The following is an 18,986-nucleotide window of genomic DNA, read 5'->3' as shown; positions in this document are numbered from 1 at the left end:
AAATAAATTTGAAACATTTCTCGAATCGGAATAAAATCAGGTAATTTTAGTTAATTAACAAAACAAAATTGAAATTTTATAAAATATCCTTTTTATTACAGTCACCAAGAGAAGAGCATATAGCTTATAGAATAAAAAATTATGGAATAAAAATTTGTGGAACAAAAATTTACTTTTTTATTAGAAACCTTTTTTTTCTTATTTGTATCACTGATTCGGAGACGCACCATATATTAATTTTTACAAGCATTTTTTTAGGCATTTGTAAAATATTTTTTTATCTATTACTTGTATACATTTTTCCACTCTAACAATATTTATAAGAACAAGTATACCGCGCAATTTTATTTTACAGCGAATCTCTCTTTCATGGTAAAAGCATCTTGATGACATCTGTCTCGATGTTTGCCACTAGAATTTACTGCTCCCAAAAGGTTCGTGGAAAAATGTTCACATGAAAGTCCAAAAAATATAGCTTTAATGACATATCGCATCTCATAACGTGAGAACTGTTTAACATTTCAGTGTACCGGCATTTTCAAAATTAGTTTCAGAAAATAACTATTAATATAAGAGATTTGAAAGGAATACGCATAGAAATACGCCGGAATCATTGGTTTTTATTGGAAAGGCAAAAGATAAGGTGTCATCAATGATTTATTAATAAGACGCTGCATCTCGCGTGCATTTGATGCAAGAGGCGACGACGACGAAGGACGAACAGGTGTCTCAATGTGGGCAGGCCGTGCGGCAACGCTTGCGCGTCGCAATACTCTCGCCAGGGGTTGAGAAGCACCGGCGAGACAGCCGGTGGGGGTGACGTTGGCGAGAAATGAAAGCTAGTGGGCTAGTAGTCCACGGCGAAGCAACCTCCGTGGATCGCGTTGTTCGCCCTTCGCGCTCGGTTCCGAGGTCGACCCGCGAATCACTCGCCCGTCGCCACCCCCGACCTCTTATCGGAGACGCGCGCGTTTGAAACCACGTACCGTGGAAAGGCCTTCGGGACCCCCAAAGTGTCCGTTCGCTATGGAGGAAAGTTCATCGAACAATGTGCGTCCCGATTCTGCGGTTTTACGAAATATCCAACGAATTTTAGCTTCCCCGAGTTTCCATTAACTCCACGAGCACGATCAAAATTCCTGAAACTGCGAAAATTCCCGCTACATTTCCTAATTTTCTTAAAATTTCATTAAAATTATTTTCCTTATTTAATTTATCCTAATAATTTGTTTCATTGATTTTTCCTTTTTTGTTTTCAAAAAATTTTCTATAAATTTTTTAGCGTTTCTTTATTGAACTCATTTTTTATCTAAATTATTAAAAAGTTGTGTGGAAATTCTAAAATTTCAAAATTCTCAATTTTTTAATTTTTTGAATTATTGAGTAAATATATCTATCTTTTTATTTAAAAAAAAATCTTTGAAAATAGTTGCTTATTTAATTTTTAATCAAATCGATTTTTATCATTTAAATTTCTGCAACTAGATTCCAAGATCTTAAAATCCTAGTTGAATTCTTGAAATTCACTTTTCGTTGATTCAATCTATTTTAACAGTTTAATTCATTTTCTTGAATCTTTGAAAAGATTCTCCAGGAAGTTTTAATTGATTAAGAATTTCTATTAAATCTACTGAAATTTACTTAATTTAAATTCTTGTAAATCATAAAAATTACAGACTATAAAGTTCTTAAAGCTTTTTAAACTTTCTTATTTTATTGATTTAATTTATTTCTTTAAATTTCTATATTTTAAGAAAAAAATCCTTTAAAATGTTTTGCTTTACGTGCTTATAGTTCTTCAGATTACTGACTTTCTTGTTTTTAATTACCTACCTAAAGAACACCGATTAAAACTCTGATATCTTAAATTCTCGAAACTGCTGGAACTTTACGACTTATCGCAAATTTTTGAATCTTAAGGCCATTAACTTTTTTTCCAGCGTCCCGATTTGGCGTCCTACATCTACACAGGCCATGAATCAACCCAAGGCATATAAAACGCCTCCAAGATTTTCCGAAATTATCGACTCGATTGAAATCGCGACAGATTAATTGCAGGAAAATTCGAAAGTACGCTCATATATAACTACTATAGCGATAATATTCGCGATTGCTCGCTTAAGCGATCCGCTTGTCGATGTAACCTGTTGAACACGTAATCCTCGCTTTCCATCGATACATATCACTCGGTATATTGGATCAGTCGCATCGATGAAATTGAATCAGTATCGATACTCGTAATTCGCCGAAGGCGCAGCTGGAATGGCCTCTTCCGTCTTCAGGAAGGGTCTTCTTCCAGGAAATATTTGACAATTTTATCATCCTGCATTGAGGAAAAATAATCGATCCGTGCTCTTGAGAAAAATATTTCAAGATCAAAACGTACGGCCTATGAAAGCTCTATGAAATTTTTAAATCATTAAATTATTCGAATTTTCTGATTACTGGATTTATCTCGCACTTTCCTGTTTAGATCCTTAGATTCTCGAATTTTTATATTTACGATTTTAAAACCGTGGGTCTTGGTACTTTCAGACACTTGCAGTTTATCTGCGGATTTTTAAGATCCACTAATATTTAATTTGCTACATTCTTGACTCAACCGACGCGACGTTCAACGTTAAATTTTTGTTTTGCTTCAATTTCTATTTCGTAAATTCCTAGCATTCTAAATTTTTCGCCTTCAATATCCTGCCTTCCCGAGCTTTCATTCCTCGAATTTTTGGTCCCTAAAATATTTCATTTTGTTCCTGGTCAGCTTCGATCCTTTCTCACGAGTCTCACAGTGCCGCATGACGTCTCTTAATTAGGTTATTTAAACGGATGGTATATATTCTTTGTAAATCCCTTTGTTTCATAAATCCTCAAACCTTCCGATATATTTCCTCCGACTATAATTAATTTTGAAATAAACCGTCGTTACTCCAACAAGTCTCAACCTCTGAGAAACTCGGTATCCCACGACGATTCTGCATGGCGCGCTTTCAGATGCCGAGTCCTTGCGTCACTCGCGTGCCGTGAAAGTGCACGTCTCAGTGGATGAAAGTTCTCGACCGAGCGATGACGAGATCGACGACTATGCAGGTTGTCCTGACGGATTCCTATGATTACTCGTTGACCCTGTGGGATGCCGGTTTCACGAACGGCAGCGAGATCGACCTGGAGACGACGACCGTAAATCCCGCCGGCAGTCAGAACGACACGGAAGAGCTCAACAATTGGTGGGCAATGCTGGCACTCGTCCTAGTTCTGGGAACAGCCGCGGGGAATATCCTGGTGTGCCTGGCGATCACCTGGGAGCGGCGGTTGCAAAATGTTACTAATTATTTCCTAATGAGTTTGGCCATCACGGACCTTATGGTCGCCATCCTAGTGATGCCGTTAGGGATCCTCACACTTGTTCGAGGTAAGTTTACCAAGATATAGCGTACATAAAATACGCGAGAAGATGAGTCCCCGGGAGTTAGTGAAGGGACAGCTCGAAGCCGGGACTGTAAATTCGCGGTTTACAAGCAAGACATAAAACTTGAGCGACATAAAATATTTCACATTTTTAATTGTCATTAGAAATTTAAATTAATTGCTAATAATATTATAATTTACAAAATATTACGAGTAAGAAATCGACGAATCCTAACGATTTCCTAGTGTCCTGAATAAAGTGTTGCGAGTCTATTCCGACCAATTTAAGGAAATGCGGGGATGTGAATAGCGCAAGGGTGCGTATATATAAGGACGCGCATTTATCATCGGTATTACAGTATCCATATCCGGCAAATCTGAAATAGGATGATAAGACATTTTCCAGTATTCCGAGTAAAATGGTAACTGTCCGAAAAAAAAAACAAAATAATCGTCAGCAATAAAAACCTGGGGAATAAAAGAGTGCTATTTACAGACTATTTCGAATAATTCAAGGGAGAGAGAGAAATCCGGGTAAAAGAGCGTTATTTACCGCCGATATTACTGTGTCCACACTTTAGAAAAGCCAGAACGAAAGAATTTGGCTTTCCGAATAAAATGCCGTTCCGGTTATTCCAAGCGAGTTTGAAGGGAAATCGCATAAGGATGTGCGAGGGTCCCATTTATCATTGATATTCCTACACCTATATTTGTACAACCTTGGAGAACAAAAGGGTTAAATAACTTTCTGAACAAAATGTTATATTTGTCCATAAACGTGATAAAACGACATAAAAAAGAACTTGGAGAACGCTATTTATAGATCAGCATAGCTATTTTGAGTAATTTAGAGCGAGGGTGGATGAATTCGCGTAAGCTCACATAAGGGTGCTATTATTATTGCCAACAATGCTGTGCCCATATTTACACGGAATCTAAAATAAAAAGGTTAAAACATTTTCCCTACAGGATTCGGAATAAAATACCTGCCCGCCTCTTCCGAGCAATTTTGGGCGGGGGCGGAAAGGAGGTAGCGTGAAAATGTCACAAGCGCGTGTAAAACCGCGCTATTTTATCGCCAATGTTATTACGTTCGTGGTCTGGAAAATCTATAACAAAAGGGTTAAAAATTTCCCACCGACATTCTGAATAAAATATCGCCTGCCTACAAGAGGGAATCAGTAGAAAAGGGATTCCAGGTGAGGATATTTATCCACTAGCTAGGAAAGAGCTTTTATTTCGGGTAATTTGAAAGAAGGTCGAATATTCGAATAAGCCGCTAGTTATCGCCGACGTATCCGAAACAAAAGGGGTTAAAAATCTGCAGACGTCCGAGTGAAACGTTACCTGTCAAGGGGAGAGAATCGAGCCGGAAAGAAAAACCTGCATGAGCGATATGCTATTTGTAGCAGCGGTAGCCGCTTTTTCGAGCGATTTGGGGTGGCGGGAGCAGGCGGAATTGGCGTAAGGGCGCATAAATCGCGCTATTTATCCCCCGACATTACCTCGGGCTCGCATCGGTCTTCTCGCGTGATAGGTGGTTCTCGCTTTTACGAGTCGCTACCGAGGAGCTCAAGGCTCTTTGTTGGCCGAAACGAGAGCGCTTATGCATAATGGATCACCTGGTGGCGAGCGACCAGCGACCAGTGATGCTTACTTGATACTTGCATCGCAACACGACGAGTGCAGCTGGCGACGGGTAGCATCGGTACCTCCGTGTCCAAACACCGAGAGAAAATTGATTGTGAGAAAAAGATGTTAAGCGATTCCTTAAAACACTATGGAAAAACAAAATTGGAGTCCAACAAAAGAGACGCTTTTCAAATGAAAGATAGAAGCATTATTTTTCCATTATCTAGCATTCGATAATAATCATCCGTCAATTTTCATTAATTTATTCTTGCAAACTGAATTGTCACTGCGATATCAAATACTATCTGAATAAACGCATGCTAAATTTAATATAAATATCTTGAAAATTTTGAATTTGATTTATGGAATGAATATTGACGTATTTTAAAAGCCGAATAATAACTTCGCTGATAATTAATAATAATCTCTCATAAATCTGCTATTTATAATTTTGTAAATAATGATTATTATTCCTATTACATTTGTCATTTCCGTTAATTTGCTATAAGAAAAACTTTATTTATTTCGCTACATATCGTCGGCGATATAATAATAATATTAAATATCAGAAACAATAAAACAATAAATAGTCATAATTAACAAAAACTAAATTAAGTTCATAAAATGCAATAAAAAATTTTCATAAAAGTTCAATCAAAGAAACTTCACTGAATTAAAGCATCTTTAATCGCAAATCGCAATTTCTTGGCACGACTTGCGGTTGTGTTAAACGACGACTTAATTTAGCCGAAGTGAGGTCAAATATAGACGGCGGCCCACAGAGGAAAGACGCGTGCAGGCGTGCACGAGAGAAATGAACAGAGAAACGGAGGATCGATGCGCAGAAATAACATGCACTCACGGGATTCGCCGCTTTAATTTCCCCTCGGGGAGGAAAGGATTCGTGTCCTGTATCGGTCAATTACGGCCATTGTTTCTGCTATTGCTGCACCAAGGATGCATGTAACTTCTGTTGCACTGCGTATTAAATAGTTCACTGTTAAATAATAAAATTTAAACCTTAATTTAATAACATTTTGTTATTTTTAACTACCAAGTGTGTCGAAATTTATCATTTTAACACAACATAGTATTATTTCAACTCTATTGGTTTAGTTAAATTAATATTGTTTTAGTTAAATTGACGATATACTGATTGTGAGTAAGAGCAGTGGCTACTACAGGAATAGTAAAAATTAACTCAAATTGAGTATAATTTGATGCTACGAATTCAACACTGCTACATTAGAAATATCAATCTTTTCTTTTTTCAAATTGTTTCTGTAGAACCATGCTATATATAATTAAAAAAATATATTTTTTGACAAAAAAAGAGTTCAAGGATAATCACAAAAATTGTCAAAGATTCAAAGATCGAAAAGAACGAGGTGAGCAATTAAAAGGAGCAAAAAATTCTGTAATTCACATATTTTCTAAAATTGCGATAAGGTAATGAGATTATGAAAATTTGAAGAGTGAAAAAATTCGCGAAACCAAGGATTCATTAGCAAGGAAATAGATTTTAAGATGACGGTTTTTAATAATCGCAAAGGGAAGGACGAAGGACGAAGTCGGATATCAAATGGAATATTCATCAGGTATAATGATTTGTTCGCCGTGAAACTTTAGGAAAGATCGGCCGATTAAGCATGCATGGATAGCACGACAACTTCGAGAGAAGGTGTATCATCCGTTCCCGAGGGACACAAGATCGGAGGGGTATAAAGATTTTGTAATCTCGACGCCGCGAAAGTCAGTTTTTCTCAGATTTATATATCCAATATTTTAATTCCACATTTTTTAAAGATCAAGAGTGTCTGCGGATTAAAACCTGAGGCTAAAAGAATCTAAAAGTCTTCTGAGATTTTAATGATCTCATTATTGAATCCATTAAAACGCGTAATTAAATATGTTATATAAATATAAATAGATAAAATAAATAATTTAAGAGTCTCAAAGTATCAAGATTTTTATAAATAATTTAATTTTTCAGTATAGATAAAAAATTCGATAAATTTTTTCGAATTTTCTTTTACAAATTATGATATATCGAGCTTAATAGTCAAAGATTGATGAATGTAGCGAGTTAATTAATTCCATGCTGTCAACGAGAGAGGAAACAATTTGAAGGGACAAGAGTCGAGAATTGATTTCCAGTGACAGGATTTGATCCTAGAGAATGTATACTCTGACTAAACTGTTCCTAGTTGGTAGGACACGCATGGAAATACGGTTAATTGTAAGTGTCCTGTCGACAGGATACGTCCGCGCGTCTCGTTAAGGTTCGTAGTCGCCTGAACTAACGAACGGAATGGAACTGAAACGTGTCCTTAACTTTATTATGCACGAAGAGAAGCTTTAACATAGTTACGCGAGACATGTCGGCGCGTCCTTACACGTGACTGCTAATATATTAATAATGGCGAAAGATCGCTTTTCTCTTCGGAAAAAGGGAGCGCACGTTTAATTAACTCCTTATATTTAATCGAAAAAAAAATAGATTATTGATTATTAAAATTCTCGATTTTTTGCCGGCGAACTTACGTTAAAGGCCGATATTAAGCGATAATTCGCGATATGTAATTAATTACACGGAACACCTATTAATACCTAATTAACATAACGTATCGATCATACGTAATTAATTGAAAGCTCCTCATTGAAGCTGTATTTACTTTCTTTCGGCGAAATTGTGTACACGTAATGTTACATCAGAAATATGTACTATATTAACATAATGCGCAGCTAATATAAAACATTTACAATTCGCGACAATTATATAGTGTTAATTGTTTTTATTTATTATAAAAGTTTATATTATTTGTAGATGCATAGAAATTGTTACAACATAATTTTTATAATATTCCTTTTATGGACAAATTTATTCAAATATAATTAATGATACAAAAGAAAAACAATATCTAAGAAATGTCTCACTCTGTCGCGATCTTTCATTATACTTCGGAGAACCGTGTCTGATCAAGCTGGGTCTTTACCACTTGAAGATCTTCCGCAATGTCTGACTACAACAGATGTCGCGATTACTAGAAACAATATCTGACTTAACAGTTTTTTACTACTCCAATAAGCAAATTATTCCATAAAAGACAACGTCAAAATGTTATTGAGATATATAACGTGTTTGATTTGTGTCGATATTTACGAAAACTGATAAACACGTTACGTCAGCGGGATCTCGTTAGTTGATCGATAATGGACCGTTATTAGGGGGCGGTTCTTGTGGATGGCCTATGGTGACAATTCTGCATTCCAACATATCGATATGCATATATGGTTGGTCGTCGTATAATGATAGATTGTCTATAGACTATTCTAGAAATAGCAAATTAAAAAAACTAACTAATTAATTTTCCCATAGTTATTTTTAATAATTACTTTTAAAAACAGTACATAAAATGCTAGTTACATTCTATATCTATCCTAATAAATACCTTCTTATATCCTTTTCTAAAAAAGAACTAAGATTGAAAGCAAAAATTATTAAAAATACGTTTAAGGGGATGCTGGAGCCGTAGCCGAACTCGATCAGCGTCGATAAAGAAGTGCTCACCGACTATATCTGTCCTTGTATAGACAAAGATATAGACAAGGATAGCACGCTACATTGCACGCACACATACGCACGATGCACACCGACATTATACTTTTATATTATGCTTCCAAATCTTGATTTGGGGGGTTTATCGATGTTTTTCTTGTTGTGCAATTCGGGGAAACTTGTTTTCGCGTTCGTACCAATGGTATATCTCTTATATGAAATACATCTTGTGACGAGCTGACAGCTCGCCGCAACTCGAGACGCCATATTGGGATAAGAGTAGGATAAGGAAATCTGTACTTCCGTAATTTTTTCTCGTTTTCTATATAAAATCGGAGTTTCCCCGAATTATTAATGTATGTACTGCAATTCTGGAGAAGGATTTTTAATTCTGTCAAATTAATACGACGCTACGTGCCGACATAAAATGCCGGTAAAACAGACGGCTCCAGCATCCCCTTAAGATTAAAAAAGGCTATAAATTGCAATATTTTCTAAGCAAAATTTAAATTGTAATTTCGACTCATAACATGTTTATATATATATATATATATATATATATATATATATATATATATATGTATAAAAATTATGTGCTTTAGAAATATTCACAAGGATAAAAAAAACGATTAAAATTTCCATTAAATATTAAATAAAAATAACATTTTAAAAAATAAAAGTTTGTGCAAAAAAATTGCAATTTGCTTTCTCTATTTCAGAAACATGTCGAAATAAAAAAAACGAAAGGTCATGTAAAAAAAGATTATGTCTGCAATAACAAGCAGGCAGAATCTTTTTAATAAACTCCCCACGTGGAGGGTATCACATCGAAAAATCTCTCTGATCAAAAAATCCAGTATGTAAAAAAATCTGGTCGCACTTAAAATCATAACTTGGAGTACACGTTGTATATCAAATACATACAAGTAGAGGGCAATAAAACTTATAAATGTTCACGTTAAGTCTGAATAAATTTCGTATGTGCTTTTAGAATTAAACACCTAAGTTTTCAAATAATAAAAATAGAAATCTGGCACACAGTAATTAGTAATTTAAATTTAATTTTCTCAATATATATTAATACTTTCTCTCAAACTGTGGACATTCAATTCGAAAGGCGCAATTCCTTGCAATTCTTTGAAATCTCTGAATCTGAATTCGATGCATTTCATAAATTAAGAAGAAATGAAGGAGAGAAGTGGTATTTTCGCTTCAGTAACATAGTTTCTTGAGATTTTGCACTTTTCTCAGGTCGCGCTGTTGCATTGAAAACAGAACAATGCTGTGATCGATCTTTGGAATGAATACGAAGCGAAATGTTTGCAAACTCTTGAGAGAAATCGCCGCTAAAAAGAAAGAAAAAGAAAGAGATAGAGAGAGAGAGAAAAATAGGAAGAGGAAGGAAGGGGAAAGTGAGAGAGTTTGAAACGCAGGACCTATCGACTCACATTTTGTCGCGACAGCTTTTGTCAGCGCGAGGCGTGAACATGATAGGTCGGATCATTGCGAATCACCCGGTGTGTGTACAGGCTGCCACTCGAGATATCTTGGCTTATCCACTTGTACTTCGCGCTATGGCAGATCGATAGTGCCAATTTACTCCCCCTCTCCCTATTTTGCATATCCGGTGCGAATTTTCGCCCCGGATTTAACTCTTTGAGGCACGATAGTACGAGATAAACTAGAGTAGTTTCCATTTTAACAGTGTACTCGAATTTCCGAGTATTCCTCTATCCAATGGAACTCGATTTAGTGGTCTTTTCATGGTTATTGTGGATTGCATCTATTTTGTTACGTTACTTATACATATAAAAAACCATTTTTATAGCCACGACCGAAGAAGGTAAGATATAAAAGAAAAATTCTACGCAAAACGGAATAAACAAAAGACATTTCTCCTTTTTTTTACAAAAGTGTACATATGTGATCTTGCAATTATCAATCGTTTTTTATAAAAGAGAATACACTTAAGATCACTCTTAAATGATAATATTCAATTTGATTAGAAATCACGAGTTCAATTTCGCGGTTGTTTAATGCGGAAACTTTTTCGGAAAATGCAAGAAACACGGGAGCGAAAGAAGCATTAAAAGAATGTTAATTACGATAATTATTTGTATACTACAATTGCTTATCTCACCCACGCGAACGCCTTGTAACTGCCAATCCCGCGAATTCTGATGTGTAAGCACCATGGATTTAATTAACTGTTTTAGATCCTCGCGAGCGCTCTGGCAAACTTTAACTTCCGACATTCTGATAAACAGAAAAAAGGGGGAAATTCAAGGATGCTCTCCTGCGCTGCTGTAACGGATAGTTCGCAGAGTAGCTTATCGCCTCGGATACGGAACGCCTACAATCTCCTTCTCAAGTCCCGGATTCCGCAGCCGATAACGGAAACTTGCTTCTCGACGAATCCTCGATAACCTCCCGAGAGAGAGAGAGAGAGAGAGAGCTCCATTATCCCTACTAACGCCTTTCCAAAGATTGTCGCATTCCGATTCGCGAGAACAATCGATTCATAATCGAGTCACGTCTTATATTTATACGTTGATACTTGAAATTAATTCGGTGTGTTTATCGCATAATCGCGACGTAAAATCGCGATGAATTTAATTAACGATTATGTAAATGTGGGAAAATACGATAGTTACACCGATGGTCCTACCATCCACCACAAATAATCTCACGCAATTTTAAGATTCATTTCTTGTTTTGTGAACAAAATTTGGTGATTTGAAAGATATTCTGCCGCATATCAGATTCTAATTTCAATTTTCTTATTTATTTTCTTGAAAGTTTGTACCATGTACATTGATTTTAAAATAAACAACTTTAAAATATCTTTTGCATTCTCCTTTCGTCGATATTCAGCAAGGATGCTGCAATCTTGTCTTCCGACAGAATTCTCTTTCTATGAGCGGAGAGAAAAATTACTGAACAGAATTCTCAACGTTCGTGATCGTCGCTCTTAGTTCTTATGGGCCGAAGTTCACGCGACAATCTGAGAAGTGTAGTTTTTACGTGTTGCACTTCATAACATGGAATATCGTTGCGGTTCCGTGCACGTATACCCATAGCAGTGACAATTCCATCATAGTCCTCAGAAGCCCGAAAGATTCGGGGATATCATATTACAATACGCTAAAATCACGTTCACGTGGTTGAGAGGGCAAATATAGCGCGGTGTAATCACGGGGCTCAATTCCATGTCTATGGCATCGAAACCGAGATTATATACACCCACTTCAACTAGTATTTATCGAGAGGGAGAAAGAATGGGAGAGAGAGAGAGAGATTTGCGTGAATAATGCCGCGGTGACGGGTCCCACCCCCATCGACAAATGACATGCAACCCCCATTTACTATTCCGCTACTTCTGGCCGACTTACACTACTTACAGCTTACGCCTCACGCCGCGCCGATGCGAGCTATATGTCATCCAGGCTCGCGACGCAAGTATGTAATGTATGTGTGTGCAACCGATCGTTAATCCCTGCCCGCGCTCGTTTCTCCGTTTACTGTCGCAATAATGCACCGCCGTACGCGTTTCCGCGTACGCGGGATTACGTCGCATTACGCCGTGTTTGTTGTTCGCGGTTGCTGCATCACTATACCGGGACGAGAACAACTTGTACGCGATAAACGCGCGCGACCAGCTTCCACGATGATTGCCGTCTGTCAACGTTTTTTTTTTTTTTTTTTTTTTTTTAAGTATCGGAGCAGTTGAGCCCATTTTGGATCGGTTGCATACGAAATACCTGTCTAGAAATCAGTTCAGTTTAACGCTCTTACTCTCTAAATCTCATATGATTTCACCACTAACATGTTAGAGTGATTGCGATAGTCACTGCAAAAGAGGTTGTCACTCTAATTTGAGTAAATGCGGGCACTCATAAGGTAGGAGTGAATTTTTCACTCAAATTTTTAAAGCGACTGCTCTACCAAAGTGATACAATCTCACTCTAAAAGCTATAGTGAATGATCATGATTCACTAAAGATCGACTGATAAATGACTCTAACAAAGTGAAATTTTTTACTCAAAATTATAAAGTGACATAATTCACTGATGTGACATAATTCACCTACAACACTGATCTACAGCACTCGAAAAAAGTGCCCTTTTACTTAAATGGAGTGCAATTTCACTCCAACTTACAGAGCGCAATTGTACTCTTTTTCACTCGAAGTGCACAGGTTCAATTTTCACTTTTCATTACACTTGCATTTCACTCGTTTTGAGTGACATTTCACTCTTCGACTTTTAGAGAGTATCAATCAATATATTTTGACAATCAAATATCATTATGATAATGCGATATTATATATGACAAATGCGATTAAATCCTTCCTCTGATTTCTCACATTCAAGTTCATTACTGCGAATTGTGTTCCAATAAATTGCGCACGTTTGTACACGATTTATTGGAAGCGGATTAAAAATAAAAACTCTTTTGGTTTCTCGGCACGCAAACGTATTATCTGTTCTCGGCATCAAGAAGTTGCAATCGCAAGTTACGTACGTGATTAAAATCTCGAAACATGAATTACGGTTATTAAATCCGTCGGTTTTACACGAAAGAAAATAAAATTAAATCAGATCGAGATCAATTTCCTGGAAAAATCCGTGTGTAAATAGAAAGTCGAAGGATCAAATTCTACCGCGAGTTACGTGAAATTGGAGGGAACAAGACCTATAAATTATGTCGCGCCGTGAAAAAAAAGTTCATTATAGACCAGACTCGTTCTTTTGTGCGGGCAAGATTGCCGAAGGATGTCGTAAGAAAAGGGATTATTAATGATTCGATATCGACGCCGCGCCGTCGCACTACTGACGTCGCGATCTTCGCTTTTCTCCGTGTCAGTGATTAATCTGACTGAGTGACTGGAAGTCTCCTCGAAGATTTTGAAAATAATACTTCGAAAAAGTATCCTTCTGATGATGATACGACGTATTTCTTTTTTAACGAGCCAGAACGCAGCAATTTTTGTTTCACTTTTTAAACACAGAAAAAAGTGTCAAATCAACACTGATATAATATACATGTGTATATTATACGCAAGAATATATATATAATCTTCTTATAAGAATTTCAACTTCTTATTTCAACTTTTTTTCTTGATTAAACTATATAAAACTTCGTTTAACTATATAAATGGCTTCATTCAAGCAAGTTTTCTTCGTTTAACGCAATATAATCTCATTTCAAGATTATAATATATGTAGATATTCTTTCGTAATATACAAGTATATTAGTGTTGATTTGACGTTTCTTTTTTTCTGTGTATAATTAAACATTAAACTGCAGTTTTATCCACTCTTAAAAAATATACTAAAATATACATCTATATATTAGAAGGTGTATATACTTTATGCGAATAAGAAGGTGAAAATCTGAGGATTTAATAAAAGAAGACTTAACCTTCACCTCGAAATTTGTTTTACAAAAATACAAGAATAAAAAGTTTCATAGAATTTAAATTTGATAAAATTGCGCAAATAAAAAACTCGAGAATTTATATTAATATTAATGTTTAACTGTCGATGTTTAAAAATTTTCAAAATCATTAAAATTTATACGTTTAAAAAATATGAACTCTCGCGTATGTTTGAAATGCTACTTTTAACTTTTCAAAATTCTGAATATCTCGATTTTTCACTGTTTATTCTCAAAAAAAGTTAAAAGTTTCCAAATCTTTTATTAAAAAAAAAAAGAAAATATTTTTCTTCCAATTTTTCAAAATGTCATCTTTTATGTCAAGTTATTTTATTCTTTGTCTTTTGGGATTATGACAAATTAAATTTTGTCATAATCCCAAATAGAGAAAACCCACAGTGCTAGAAATCGAAGATCCACTTTACATGAACCAATAAATTAATCATGGTGGACGTAAATCCCCGTTGTCAATATCACTAAGCTACCTCTCGCGTGAATAGCGAGTCGTTTGTTATTATGCATCGGCGAAGCCATCCGTTAATCGAAATTTGTAGTGGCGCAAAGGCCGCATCGATATGCTTAATGGCGCGATGGCGGCCATATTAAGCACTCAAAAGTGATGGAACGTGATGCAACAGCAACGCGATACCGCTTTAATAGCGCTCGCTACAAGCCTACAAAATTGAATTCGCCTGCAGATTTTCGCGCATCCACATCTCTACGCGCTTGCACTTCGAAATAACCTCCTCTAATATCCGGCCAGTTTTTTCCATCTCAGCTTTTTTCTGAGTCAACAAACAAATTTCTTTCTACAGTCTATAAAATGTTATCTTTCTGTTTTTTACATTATGTTCTTTACATCACTGAAAAAAAAATAAATAACCAAATAAATATTGAAAATTAATATACTTATCAATTAAAAGTAAAATAAGTATATTTTTAATATTCAAAATTTTAACTCCCACGAGTTCCAAGTTTTCCTCGAGTTCCCAAACTTCTGAAATACACGACCTCTCAAGTGTAGCAAAAACTTTCATTCTCCGAATATTTGACCGTTGACACTTTTATCTGCTCAAATATTTAATTCGTAGGATCCTTGATTCTTCGAATTTTAAAAGTTTCTCACAATACACGAATGCGACTTCGCAATTGCGAATTTTCAGTTTACTCAATTTTTTAAGATCGCGAGGGCTCTTATTGCCTCTCCGCGTTTATCGTTCTTCATGTTCTTAAATCATCGTTTCTGCGGGCGATAGAAGCAGCAAATAGGAGAAATGGGGAATAAAGAGGACATTGAATAGGAATTTTCGTACACGCGGCGAGCTATTTCCATCCGCACGACCCCACTGAATCCATCAGGTAAAAAAGAAAAAGGAAGAACGTGGTCCAGGATGTGTCAATACATCACGCTCGAATTCGAGCTTGCACCGCTCTTCGACACAATTTCCACGAGATTTCACTGCAGTTTTCAAGAAGTTCAAATTTCTCGATGTATTGTTTGTCTAATTCGCAGCCGAGTTTTCCTAAAAAATACGAAGGTATATTGACTGTCCTATGCAATCGGTCAATAAAAGCCTTTGCGAATCGAACTATAAAAATGGAAATACATGCAATACAATCTCTTACTCTTTTCAATTTAATTTTAAATAGCTCAAAACTTTAAAAGATTTCTATTTATATATAAGACGCATTATTATAAAGATACTTAAGTTTAAAAATAAAAATTAACATCTTGTATAGAAAAATGGCATTCATACCATTTTTCGTTAAAGATAAATCGATCCTAAGCCGATAAAGAAACATGCTTACAAAGTTTGCCGACTTCTTTTAGTATCACCGTATATATATGTGTATGTACCCTATATTTCATGAGATTTATATGCGAAATCCAGGCGCTCTTGACGTTGAAATTTATTTGCTTATTTTAGTATTGATCTTTACTTTTGTACGCGTGTACAAAAGCTCGGAACGTAGAAGCCGAACCTTCATCCTTCGTAGGCATTTCAAAAAGTAATTACTAATTTTTAGAATAGGGTTCTAATTTGAGGAAAAATATTGTTCTTCAATAAGCCTCGGAAGAGATGCTATAAAGTTGAAAAAACAGGCTAAAGCCTAATTCAAGGGGAAGAAAAAGAAGATAAGAAATATATTGTTCTTGAAAGGTTAATATCAAGCTGTAACTAAGCTTAGCTAAACCATCTCATAACTAATATTAAGTCCTATAATTAGTTTAGCGAAACTAATAAGCTACTGTGCATGTGGAAATGTCGTATTCCAAAAGTTTTGATCTTCTGGAACACTATTAAAGTAAACATCTAATAACCAAGTGTTACGTATCATATTGAAGTGCAAGATTCTTTTACAAAAAGTTTTTTTTGTGCAACTTTTGTGTTTTCCTAGGTGAATACTTATAAATAAACTTGTAAAAGAAATAGAAACTTGACTCGTCGTCAACTTGCGTTTTACTCGACATAAAAAGACCCTTTTATTTTCCTTATGGTAATATATTAAAACTTGAACTCTACGGAGGACTAAAGGTCACCTTTAAAAATTCAGATGACGACAGACGGTACGCGGATTGCATGGCATAATCTGATATTTTATATCAAACTGAATTACTTTTCGTTAAATTATTTTTTAAAGTAGTACATCTGCAGAACATTATGACTACTTATGACTAAGCAAAATACAATAATGCCACAAAAAATATATAATGTTACCGTTATAATTTATATAAAATATACATTGAGAATAGTAGATAAAAAATCCTGACTAAAAAAAATTAATTTGCAAAACCTTCTTGTCTACTTTAATAAGAAACAGCTGAAAAGATTAAAAGTTACAGCTAAATTCGCACGCTCAGGGATTCTGCAGTTCTAAAAATTTAAGGCGCCAACCTGTAGCTAAACTCTTAAGTGACGATTCTGGAATCCTAAAGTTCGACATGCCGAAAGTTTTCAGAGAAGGGAAGTCCCGCTTTCTAGGGAATCCCGAAAGATATTCCCGCGACGGAGAGAAGAATTTTTTCTCTGAATCCGGCCCCTCATTTTCCGGCTTAGCCTGCCTCCTCTTTTCGGTCATTCCGAAGGTGACCCTACGGAAGGTGACCTTTCATGAAAGCGATGATCGATTTAAGGGGTCTCTGCGCGAGTCTCGTCGCTCTCTCCGCGAGAGCGTAGAGTTTTGCCGCGCGCGTTTATCCTGCGGAAGGGAAAACTATATGCTTCCTCTGAGAAGCGAAAGCACGTTTCGAATCGCTCGTCACTCGAAAGTTTGATCGCTCCGAGCATTCGAAAGCTCTGAAAGCCTCGACGTGTCGCGCGATCGATGCGAGCGCGACTTTACAAAGCTTGCCGTTTTCCCTCGCTCCTTCTCTTTCTCGCTGTGCTATTTTTATTCGTTTACAATATCTAATATATACAAAACACAATTTATACAAATCTTACACTGAGAAAAAAATATAATGTTATTAATCCCAAAAAATATTTAGTTCAATACGTTCAACTAAACATTTTAGTAAGTTATAACTAAATATTAGTTGAATTAATTAATTTTTGATTAAAGAAACTAAATAAATTGTTGAAACAATTAATGTTTAGTTAATTAACTAAAATGTTTAGTTGAACGTATCGGACTAAATATTTTTTCGGATTAACAATTTTCTCAGTGTAGTAATAACAGACTGTTTTCTCATTTCGAAAAACTTTTTACAGTATTCAGATCCGTTCTTTTTTCATCTTCAAAGCACTTAAATTTCATTTACGTACCTTTTATATACATAACGCGTCTTTCTCGTTTAATATATGCAGCACTTCAGTAATTTTTCACTGCTTCGTGATCATCTATCACTGTTAATATTACTTACGACGAGTCTTATTGCAAATTCTTACAAAATTAGTTTCTAAATAAAACGTTCAGGAGGGAATGTCGCGAGCGGTGTCTCTCTTAATAATAAAGGCTCGAAAAAGGGTTGATGCGAGTGGCGGACGCCGCAAAAGGGAGGAAAAAGAGAAGTATTCTTCACGTGGCCGTACCACCTGACACGATATTCTCGCGCACTATGGAACAAAGTGGTCGGTGATTTATGACGCCATCGGCCCGGTCGGCCAGACCTTTGGAGCGGGAATAATGTGTCCCGGACCGGTCCGGACAAATATCCCGCGGGTCAGCAGCCGCGTGGCGAGCGTGGCTGGCCGTAGATATTCGACAGAATGAAAACTGTACAAAATGCGCATGGACACACACGAAGACACAGGAGAGAGAGAGAGAGAGAGAGAGAGAGAGAGAGAGAGAGAGAGAGAAACACACAGTTTACCCATACAAGTGAGCCAGATATAGTCGGCAATCGATATATAGCGGAGCAACTGTATTTTTCCATCTACATAGAGTACAGCGATTGAGCACCCCCAAATCGTTTTGAATCTTCGAATTACCCCGATATTGCGACGTTCGCGCGATCCTATGAGCCCTTGAAATCCTATAGCTCTCGATAGCTAGCGATACCTTCAAATTAATTCCTGCTCGTATTCTACTTCGAGCTTTTAAATCGATTTCTATCTTCAGCCGTGTGGATTGGAATGCGGACGGACGTACACGGTGTCCCGGATATTCCTCTCACGTCCGAGGACGTTTAAATCTGTCTTCAAAATAGTATAGATCAAGGAAATACATTCGGTTTCTAGAAAACTGGAATTGCTGAAAATATCACTCTCATAGAACTTAGAAATCATATCAAAGAACTAGAAATCTTCAACAAATAATTAAAAAATTTTATCCGAAAAGAGTTTTAAAATTGAAAATGTTTATTTATAAAATTAATAATGGCAACTTTTAAAGAGATATGTTTCACACGCGCAATGATCTTTCTCTTCTAATAACTGCGTAATTGCAGTTACAATAATTACTATAAATGTGAAATGGTAAGTTAATAAACTGAGCACACTCTTTATACGCA

The 18,986-nt window shown here is 36.0% G+C and overlaps 1 protein-coding gene across 9 annotated transcripts in view; it reads left to right on the top strand.

The window, feature by feature from the left end:
- Nucleotides 1–839: 839 nt before the first annotated feature.
- 5-ht2b (5-hydroxytryptamine receptor 2B) overlaps nt 840–18,986 on the top strand; it is a 67,916-nt gene continuing 49,769 nt past the window's right edge. Inside the window, exons 1-3 of one of the 9 annotated variants that reach the window (XM_071792503.1) lie at nt 840–1,050; nt 2,759–2,826; nt 2,989–3,406. In XM_071792503.1, coding sequence (XP_071648604.1) covers nt 3,040–3,406 — 367 coding nt within the window. In that variant the 5' untranslated portion in view covers nt 840–1,050; nt 2,759–2,826; nt 2,989–3,039. Of the gene's footprint in view, nt 1,051–1,665; nt 3,407–18,986 lie in introns of those variants that run through there. The other 8 variants (XM_071792502.1, XM_071792500.1, XM_071792501.1 and 5 more) reach the window with 8 other exon arrangements.

The sequence above is a fragment of the Temnothorax longispinosus genome, chromosome 11 (assembly GCF_030848805.1).
Source record: "Temnothorax longispinosus isolate EJ_2023e chromosome 11, Tlon_JGU_v1, whole genome shotgun sequence".
NCBI classification, from domain to species: domain Eukaryota; kingdom Metazoa; phylum Arthropoda; class Insecta; order Hymenoptera; family Formicidae; genus Temnothorax; species Temnothorax longispinosus.
This window is presented reverse-complemented; position numbering and strand designations above follow the sequence as displayed.